Source organism: Triticum aestivum, chromosome 2A, assembly GCF_018294505.1.
Source record: "Triticum aestivum cultivar Chinese Spring chromosome 2A, IWGSC CS RefSeq v2.1, whole genome shotgun sequence".
Taxonomy (NCBI): domain Eukaryota; kingdom Viridiplantae; phylum Streptophyta; class Magnoliopsida; order Poales; family Poaceae; genus Triticum; species Triticum aestivum.
This window is the reverse complement of record NC_057797.1, coordinates 771498100-771508888: the sequence shown is the minus strand read 5'-3', so window position 1 is coordinate 771508888 and position 10789 is coordinate 771498100. Positions and strand designations below refer to the sequence as shown.

The 10789-nt window shown below is 44.2% G+C and overlaps 1 protein-coding gene across 5 annotated transcripts; it reads right to left on the bottom strand.

Annotated features, from left to right (window-relative positions):
- Positions 1-2332: 2332 nt before the first annotated feature.
- LOC123191108 (exocyst complex component EXO70A1) lies at positions 2333-10045 on the bottom strand. 5 transcript variants are annotated; one of them, XR_006496720.1, is made up of 13 exons: positions 9742-10044; positions 9554-9649; positions 8312-8517; positions 8011-8211; positions 7767-7905; positions 7472-7684; positions 6520-6725; positions 6204-6404; positions 6021-6120; positions 5776-5903; positions 5648-5678; positions 2998-4814; positions 2333-2792 (listed from the first exon to the last, which is right to left on the bottom strand). XR_006496720.1 is itself a non-coding variant. In XM_044603890.1 (13 exons), exons 1-12 carry the CDS (start codon positions 9904-9906, stop codon positions 4709-4711), a joined length of 1908 nt encoding a protein of 635 aa, XP_044459825.1. In that variant the 5' UTR covers positions 9907-10043; the 3' UTR covers positions 2333-2792; positions 4668-4708. The 5 variants fall into 5 exon arrangements, 2 of the variants coding, with proteins under 2 accessions (XP_044459825.1, XP_044459824.1); XR_006496719.1 differs by having other exon boundaries at positions 4668-4814; XM_044603890.1 differs by having other exon boundaries at positions 4668-4814; positions 5532-5678; positions 9742-10043.
- Positions 10046-10789: the final 744 nt, after the last annotated feature.

The window sequence follows — 10789 nt, the reverse complement described above, 5'->3', positions numbered from 1 at the left end:
TCCTCCACGTATTCTTGGAGCTGTGGCTGGCCGATTTACATGAAATTAATTCCCTCAGTTCTGGTGGCAAATCTAATACACATAATCCATATTGTTATGCACTAGCGTGTGTGTGTGAAATAGATGGATTATGGTCCCGTACCCAATATGATGGATATGTGTGTGTGTTAGAGAGAGGGAGAGGGGGAGAGAGAGTGAGGAAGAGGGAGGGAGTGTGTGTGTGAGGATTTGATGGTAAAAAAGGTCGCCAATGTCGTAATATTGAACTCTTTAAGTTAACGTGGCACCGTTGCAACGCACGGACGTTCTTCTAGTAACAAGTAGAAGAGGAATCGTACGTGGATGCTGCATATAGGCCCCGGTCAGCGTCATCTTCATTCCGTGTGGGCAGGGCAGGGCACCTACCCTGATTAGCGGCCGGCGATCGAGCCCCGCCGTCCTCCGTCTTCAGAAACGACCGTGACATCGTAGCGGAGCACATGCATGTAGGATACGCATACACTTGTGTACGTACGTACCGTACCGAGAGATCATCGGCGGCGAAGATCGATCGTCAGTAGCACGTACCCGACACCATATTGATCTTCCCAGTTAATTCGACACCATTTATGGTGACTATATCGTCGTGCGATCTACTCAGCTGGGTACGGACGGGAAGATTATAACTCACCGTGCCAGCATATAGTATAGGTATCTACTCCCTCTCCAAAGAAATGTAAGATCGTTTAGATCATTGAAAGTAGCGAGCAGAGCGACTAAACTTATTTCCACCCTTATAAGTTGTATATATGATGATCGATCGAGCAGCGGCGTGGCGAGGGAATATTAGGTGAGGAAAGAGAGCAATACATCATTCAGAGCCACGCGTTCTACCTATCCACACCTCCCTCCGTATGCATGCATGTTGCATGTGCCAACACGGAGAGTCGATGATCAAAAAGAAAACAATCAATCATACGGCGACGGCGACGGCGATGACGACGACGATGATGATGATGATGATATGGTCGCCGGATTCAAAGACCAGATGGACGGGCACGGACGCACGCAGTGTGGATGGAAGGGAAGGGCACGGCCGCACGGAATCGGAAGCTTCACGTCGTCCTCCTCCTCCACCAACACGTAGTACGTTTTGTGCGCTCGAATTGTCCGTCACTTGTGCCAAAACCATAGTAGGGCAATGCAATGCCAGCTACTTTGTTTAATTGAGTGGTTGTTGGCAGATGGACTAGTGGTCCAAGTTAAGGACAACTCAGAGAGAGACCATACACTAGACTGACAGAGAGGGGAGCTGGCTGGCCATGTTTGTAAATCAAGGACGACGGACGTCTCCTAATTCCCGACGCCACAAATGGACGCGCGGAAGCACATGCCACGATGCCAGATGCAGCACGTACACCGATCGAATGCACAAGCTTAGACGTTTCACAACCATATCCAATGATACAATCCTAATCAACGTGGAAAACCGGAGAATGGTTGCCAGTAGACGGGAGACCCACAACATGCATGCATACCTGCTCAAATTCAAATGCGAAATGGCGGAATATATTTATGTACAATTGAATAAGGCTTCAATAATCTTTTGGGCATGCGAGGTTCATGGGGGATGCAGCTCAAGGGGTGAACATATATACATACATATATGGTAAATAAAGCAGAGAAGGTGAACTCTGGTAAGATGTTCCAGTATGGAAATCTGAAGGATGCGTAGGAGGAAATGATCACAGAAGAAGGTAAAAAAAAAAACTGGCAGTGAAATAGCTAGCCTGCTGGGGAGGAGGCAGACAAACCTGCCGTCCATGTCATGCTCACACTAGGCTAGGGCTAGGCCAGGGACTCTAAACCAACCCTCATTCACCTGAGTTAATTAGTTGAGGAAAAGAGATGGGCTGATACAGAACCTACTCTGTACTTTCTCAAAAGTGAAAAGGCATGTGTTTTCAAATGATTTGGCAAAAAGTATTCCAAAGCTTCCTTGGACCAACGAATCCTAACGGCACAAAATTGACAGCCAGCCAAACTAGTAGCTAGTCATTTGGTAATCATCAGGTCTTCACATCCCCTTGGCATATCTTGTGTCGTATGCGAGCACTACAAATTATTCCCACGTGCCTACCATCGTTCATCAGCCAGGTTTAAGAGCATCCTCAACTGCACAATGTTATGTACTTTTTCTTTCTTTCTTTCTAATGCTATGCTATTAACTTCTGATAGTAAAATTAAGCATGGTGTAAAGTTGTAGGCAGGAAGAATCCATCTGATTACGCCTGTTTGCCACCCGGTTTATACCACCGAAACCAAGTTTATTAAACAGGAAGAGACAATATTCTCCCAAAGAATAAGAATAAGTTCTACCATTGCAAGAAAACAAAAAAAACAACTGTGTTCCCGTGATAGCTCTATGACCTAGTCCATTAGCTGTGACGATATTACCACGAAACGACCAGAAAGATATCTATCGCCTTTTTTCCAGCAAATCCCTATCTGATATCTACTCTCTGAGTACAACCAAAAACATCATGCGTTGCTAGACCCACACACTGATTTTCATAGCTCTGCTGTCAACGTCTAGATCCAGAATTAAGTGCAGATTATATGTGACGCTCCCTGCAGCACGCATGCTGGAGCACAGGAAGCCTTACGATAATGCTGGATTGAGATTTGGTTGGCTCCGATAGGTTGATGACCTGCTCAACTCAACAGCATAGAAAATGACTCCCTGACCAACCGAGGCCACGGCAATATATCCCCCTAGTTCCTATTATGAGATCCACAGAGTTTGAACCTTCCTACAGAAGCATTCAGAAAATAACGTTACTGTGCAGCATGCAATGAATAAATTGTGACCGAGAAGCAGAGCTGAGAGACCCAAAATAAAGCTGGTACTACGCAGTGAATAATAACGTTCATCTGTAGGTACATTTAAGTAAAGAAAAGCAAACCATTTTTTGGGGCTGCAGAGAACTGAACCAAGCATAAAAAAAAAAGGGCAACCTGGTGCATGTAGCTCCCGCTTGCGCAGGGTCCAGGGAAGGGTCCGACCACTTTGGGTCTATAGTACGCAGCCTTTCCCTACATTTCTGTAAGAGGCTGTTTCCAGGACTTGAACCCATGACCTCATGGTCACAAGGCAGCAGCTTTACCACTGCGCCAAGGCTCCCCTTCAGAGAACTGAACCAAGCATATCGGACAAAAAGGAAGAGCATTAGAAAGTGCTGCAGCCACAAAGTTTGTGGCGGCTTTTTTCTTATAGTTTACATATAGATTCTCATCCATAATGTCATCATAAAGGCAATAAAGCAGAATTCTGGGAATTAGTTTATGTACATTAAGCTCCAGGGTCTTACAAATAGTTGATGGAAAGGCGCATCATCGTTATTCCAAGACAAAATGAAAAGTTATCGCTTCATTAGTGGGGATCATACATGTATTCCTCAGAGAACCAAACAGAATAATCCTACCTAAAAAGGATGGATATGAAGGGACTAGAATAATGAGAGCAGGTAGGGTGCTGGTATATACTAGCATAACAATATTGATTTACGATTCCACTACACTGGCACCAGGTGAAAAATTCAACTAGTTTGTGCTAAAGAAGAAAACTTTTGCACTGTATAATTTGGATAACATTTGATTCGAAGCAAAATCAAAGCACACTCACAGGAAATAAGGGATAAAAAATGGAAGGAGAAGAAGTTTGGAAACTGATGGTATATGTTAGTACTGTAATCACCACTCAACCTAAAGCTAAACACTCCCAGATATCTACAAGCCTATCCATCCGGTCAACATGGGTCTAACAATTATTGAGTGGACCACTAGTGGCCAATATCCTCATACTCCTGCTATAGTGCATTATTAAGAAAGAGGATATGGTGACGATGTACACCATAAATGGTCCCTACCAACTGAAAATGAGCAGAGGATAATATAGAAAACCAAATATTTTCTGCTAAACTTGCCATGAGTGAGTTGTAGTTTCTGAAAAATAAGAGTACATTCGACTCATTTGCAAATACATACTACATTTTTCAGCCACAACGGATACCTTATTACTAGCTAACCATGAGGGTCATGTATGGGGGCTTTTGAAAATGTTTAAGAATTTCCTTGCATCCATGGATCTAGATTGAAACTTTATTATTCTGCTAGTATCCTTTTGTTTTGATAGGAGTTAAACCAAACTTGAGAACTTTCTATTGCAGAATATACTGCAGAGCAACACCTCATAAGGTCAGGTATCTCACATCAGTTTACAGGTAGATTATGCAGTTAACAACCTTATATTTTATACATTTCTTCAAAATGAAAATATGAAAACTTGGTCTGAACCTCAAGCCTTGGAGAAACAATGAAAGATTTCGTAACTCCAACGTTAACATGCAGTGAATGTAGACAGCAACCAGGAGCAAGGGCCAAAGAGAATATCAGATTTACTGAAGTCAAAAGGTAAATTTGCTAAAAAAAATATATAATGCTCAGCTGAGAAAATTTAGCCATTGTAGAGAACTTGTAGCGGAGTGGAAAAAACATTCAGGTCGGAACACTCGTAATATTGTGATCATCACAACTGCCACCGCCACCGCCACCACCTCATCATCATTATAATCTAACTATAGCACTCCCATAGCACATATACAATTGACAGGAAGCTTCTAACTTACCATTAATTAGAATGCTTAGTGCAATCAGTGTCCCAGTTCACCTATTGTGGTATCTTCTTTGCAAATAGATTACCAAGTGTTTGTTCAAGTGCTTCTGGAGTGTACTTCATATATTTCGAAGCATGATGGCTGTTCTCGACAAGAGGCCTGGATGATAAATAAAAGAGTAATCACATCAATAATACGACTTGAGTTTATAGGTTAGAGAAACTTGCATGATTCGCATTTAGTAATGAAACCTAGCAATGTGTGCTCTGTGCTTTGCAACGGAACTGGGCAATGTGTACTAGTAACCAGATTTAGGAAGATATGCTGAGGATGTACATTATCCACGTGCGCTAAAAAAAATCTACCTGATTCACATGATACCTCTGTCCATAGAACTAAATGGTTTTATAATCAAACAATCCAAAATTTTTAAAAACTAGATCCAGTCCCCCCCTCCCCAATAGAGCATGATCCACTAATACTGCTGAGGCAAGCATTATCAAAGCCTAGCTAGCACGCCAACTGGTATTGTGTTTGTTGTGCAAAGCAAATAATGATGCTAGTGGTGTTGACCAACGACTCGATCATTCACCACAACAGTATGCCAAGAATGGTTATGATATTTACTTGGTATATGAACTGCAATCCATCATTAAAGATGGACAGCTCGACTAAACAATAGCGAAAATACTTGTATCATTCCCACTTGATACAATTGCACCTGTAGGAAGAGAAAATAAGAACACTGGCCAGTTGCTATTCAAAATTTTGCACCCAAAAATTTATTAACCTCATTCATGATTAGCAAGGAAAAATCTAATAACACATCGCGATGAAAAGAAAGCAGAAGATAATCGAGCAAGATAGGAAAAATACCCAAAGCGTTTCAGGAAAGATCTATAAGCAGGTAACAGAATTTCAGCAACCGCAAGGATAAGATTATCGCGTAACTCGTTATCGGGAATAGCCCAGTTCATCTGAGTCTGACAAACCTCTTCAAATTGCTTGTTGAAAGACTTGAATCTGATAATATTGGAAAGCAACACCATAAGAAATAGCAAGAAAAAAACACCAAAATAAACAGATTAAAGTACACATCGCATTGAAAGTTAGTTCTAACCTCGCCTTGATCACAGATGTGGAAGTTGTACTGCTGTGAGATCCGATACTTCCAACACTTCCTGCAATACCTTCTGTAGCAGAACCTACTGATGAAGTTAAACCTTGAGCTGAGAGACAATCCAATACCTGCAGTTAATTAAAAAGAGAAGGAAAGGGCAAATAGGTAAACAAACATGTTAATGGAAACTGGACGATATGTGGGCATGCATTGTGCTGCCAAATTTGAGCTTTTGACCATCGGACCTTTCCCCAAGCAACTCTTTTGTACTGAGTAGCATGTTGCTGCACAGTCCTTCGGCGTCTTTGAATCCAATCATCACCAACTAAATCCTTGGCTTCTGAACTGAGAACAAGAAAATGATTATTCCATCCAATTAATGAGATCTCAATTTCTTGTGTTTCTCTCATTGTATGCTTTGTATATACCTGCGGATAGATCTGACGATATAGTTGATGTTATTCATTAAGAACAGAATTCCCAGGGCATGATCCTTGTATTGCTTTGCTTTTACATCTAGGTTGGTCTCTACGGCATGTATAATGCCAGAGATTTCAGAGACCAGACCAGACTTTGTTCCGTCTCCATTGCTGGATTCTTGAAAGATCAGCTTTAGTGATGACAGATAGCTGCATAAAATTTATATAGGTCTTAAGAAGGAATATTGTTGTTAATGGTAATGCACTGCATTTGTGTTGGAGGACATGTTGAAGAAATATATTCAATGCAGCATATTTCACTTACTCCATAAGATATTTGATATAGTTTCCAACATAGCTGGTAAGAGGATGCACATCTCCATCAGTACTCGTATTCTTAGGCGACTCCTTCACAATGCTGTCTTTGAAGTCAATGAGAGTCTTTTTTGCTGCTTGTGCTAAACATTTGACCAAAGTACTTGCAGATTTCCGGTTTTCAGCGCATTCATCTCCTGCAAAGACTGCCTCAACCTAACAATAGCCAAGAAATGAAAATACACATTCAAATAGCATGTAAATGCTGCCACGCCACACACACACACACATGCAGTACTATATAGAAATAGGGGCATATGCATTATCAAACCCGAAAAAATAAGTGTCACTGTTATTTCATCAAGTACAATGTCAAATTGCTCAGTCACTGCAGTGAACATACCATGATAGACAGCGAGCAACAGACAACTTAAATTCACCGCAAATATAGTATACACCATTTTAACTGAAGAAATAAGGCCATGCATATATGAACCAGAGTCGTGGTATTTGCACCTTTAGACTGCACCTAGCCACCTACAATCCCATAATTCAAATGTATGTCGTTCGCCAACCTAAATCTGTGACTACCTATCTGAATATTTTCTACATCCAATTCACCATATATGGATTGGCTTGAAAACGGCAATTTTCTTTAAATTAGCATAGGTATTTGGTGTGTATTAGAGAGCGTATGTTTTCTTTGTAAAGGTCTAAGTGTAATATTGTCAGAGAGATAAAGGATGTATGGTCCAAAGGGACATTCTTAATTATTGCCAAAAAAACTATCTACATCGTTTGCAGTGCATGTAATAAGCATCACAGAAAAAAATGGAAATAGATGCACAATACGAGCATTCTGTTAGGGAACAGCAATTAGTCTAGGTATGTTACGTACAAATAGTGTCATTCACAGCATTTGCGGCAATAGACAAATGGACTACAGGTGGCTGAAACTTCACCTCAGATTGAAGTTCCAATGTTCGGTCAAACATATCTAGCAGCAAAAATACTTTGTCTGGTGATGTCTTAGATTTAGAAATAGCTTGTCCGAAGCTGAGTAGATTCAAGAGGCTTTTGGATGTTGCTGCAGCAAAGCAATGGTCTTTCCATGCATGCTTCCCTTCAAAAATTTGATCACACAGTGCGCGTTCACTAGGAAAAAGCAATTTTACCTGTTGAACAAATAGTCAGCTATTATTAGCAAACATCATTTTACAGTCCAAGCCTTATGTGGTCAAAAGTCAAGAGCCTCACCGCAATCTGCAAACATCGGATCCAGTGAGTAATTTTAGCGTTCCGGCTCTCAGCCTGCGCAGTCTGTACTTCTTCTGCCGTAACATATTCAACTCCCAACTGCTTAAGGGTCAGTTCCAAAGTTGAACTGCGAGTATCTCTGGAAGAATGAAGGAAAATGTCATGGGCAAGCAAATCATGAAATATAATGGTAACACCGCACTGCAAGCATGTCAGGCAATTTGAAACTTGTAGAAGCTTGCACCTGTATATTTTCACAAACTGTTTATGGCAACCAAGTTGGAGTGATTTCTGAGCTAACTTTGAGAGCCGAGGCACGTAGCGTGGCTCAATGAGCGTAGGAAGAGAGAGCACGGCACCCGGATTTGGCTGACTTTCAGCAGAATCTTTCGCTGATGAACGGCTTGGAAGACATTTGAGAAGTTGCTCAAGCTCTACCGGTTTGCTATAACCAATCATCCAAAATAGAGTGGTTAGTTCCCCGTGAGATCATGTATACATACACAAGTGAGAAGTATGGGCCTAAGCAAACGGGCAAACTGAACCTGCATTCTGATAGCACCCTACTGAATTCATTCTCCAACTCAGCAGCTGCCTTGTGAAGCAATTCATCGACACGTTTGAGCGCGTCGTCACCGGCTTTACCGATTCTATTTGAAGTGAAGAAGTCCTCAGCACTTTTTAATTTATCAACCGTGTCGAGATAGCCAGTAAGACCCTTGCTCGCACTTTCCAATATCACTGACTCTGCCTGTACAAATGAAGTTCAGTGAAACATTACCATGATCTGGCAGCATGACAGTGACAATACACTCCCGCATCAATGAAAAGCCCACGGGGAAAGTGACCCCTGTTTCTCTAAAATAAAAGGACCAGTTCTGCTCAGTTAATACAGTAGTATGTTAGACCACGCATACAGAAGGAGCAGCATCAGTGGAAATCGTCCACCAAATGTTCCACCATAACCAAACAAAGTCTAAGACTAAGACTAGATCCTATCACAAATTCAAGACAAGGATGCGCCGACCGTGCCCGACCTGTCGAATTTCTGGTCTTCTGCAGGAATGGGCAGTTGTCAGTTAACCATGACATTGCAGCACTCCATTTTGGCGTAGTGCACGCTCGCATTGCAGCAGTTGCAACGCATACGCTAGATTCAGAGCCCACTGACGACTCGAGAGGTCAGGCGGGCACGCCGCCGCACTCGAAACCGCGAGCAAAATCGCTATGCACTACGGCGGCCGGCGAGAGGCGCAGAGAGACGCAAACCTAGAGAAGCAGGAGCGGAAGCACGACTTCGGTGGCTCCCTCGCATCCCGAACGCCGCCGCGCTCCTCGGGAGGACGCCACCCCGCCGGAGCAGGGGCGGGATCTTCACCGGCTCCGATCCATCTGGTGAATGGGCGCCGGCCACCGCCGCGCCGGGGCCGGTGGGGAGATAGGAAACAGATCGCGCATTCGGCCCAGCACGACGCACTGGGACGGCCTCGCGACGGCAGCGTCGGCCCGACACATACCTGGGCCTCGCGCCGAGTAACACCAGTATTGGGCCGGCCCAAGCCAGGAGATTCGCGTCGGAAATTGCGTGTCCGTGCCGTGCCCGTCGAACCGATCAAACGACGCGGAGGACTCTGTTGGACCACGACTAGTCGGCCGATGCTCTCCCCTCCGGTCTAGAAGCAGACACGCAGACGGAATCGCCATTGCCGCCGCCGCCGTCGTCTGCAGGACGACGGCCGGCGGCGAGCAAATCGATCAAAGCAAGGCGGACGAACCAACGAACGTACCTCGCGCACGGCGTCGAGGTGCCGCACGACGGCCTCCACGGCGCGGAGGCTCCTGGCGACGTTGTCGTGGGCACTGTACGCGCTCCACGTCCTCGCCTGCAGACGACACAGAGAACGGCGAGCCATGTGATCGATCGAGCCGAGCGGCGTGTACGGCGAGACGAGGGGGGAGCTAATGAATTCGGAACCTGGGCGGGGCGCACGGCCTCGTCGACGGCGGCCATGCGGCGGCCGATGGAGTCGACCGCCGCGGCCGACCCCTCGCGCACCGCCTCGCTCCTACGCATCGACTCCCGCAGCAGACTCGCTTTCTCGCGCAGCAGCGCCGTCTCCGCCGCCGCCGCACGCTCCATGTCTCTGTCTGTAGTTGTCGACCGCGGTTGATTGAAGAAGAAGTAAAAAGGGAAAACAAGCAGAGGAAAATATATGTAGTAGCAGAGATAATCGAGGAGGAGTTTTTCTCTTGGTCTCGCGCGCCCCCTTCCTCTCAGACTCTTACATATCTCCTTTTTTGAGAGCATAAATAAACCGCCCCTCTTGCTCTACACAAAATCTTCATTGTTGCGTCGTAGTAATTGAAATATAATATTTAATCTAATTTCTAAAAATGGAATCTGAAACAAATATTTCAAATTCAATGTTTTCCATTATTTCTCTCGCTAAATCTTATTGCACTTACGATTCCGCAACCGCGTGCCATCGATGCGCTTAGTGCCATCGGTTTCCACGTGCCTTTCACGTGCATTTGGTTTCCAGCGGTGCTGCCTGTTGGATGTTTCAATGTAATTAAAGCATTTACCGATACGATGCTTATCATTATCCATAAGACTTTATTTTGCCAACGTTCTCACGGTTGTGCCCAAGCGGTGCACGCATCACCATCGGTTTTTCTAGCACAACTTTCACGCGCATGAGATTGCCAGCGGTGTTGATTGTTGGGCATTTCATTTATAATTAAAGCAAATAATAGTACCATATTTATCAATTATCATTATATTCGGTAACATCTTACTGTGCTAGCGTTTTTGTGACTGCGCATTGGTGACACGCTTAGCGCCATCGGTTTGCCCCTCACAACTTCCACAGGCATGTGGTTGGCCAGCCGTGCTACCCGCTAGGTGTTTCAATTATAATTAAAGCACACGTCAATGCAATATTCACAACTATATTTGGTATAACAAATGCGCTAGGCAATTGTGTCCTAATGGCGCACTTAGCGCCCTTGGTTTGTATGCA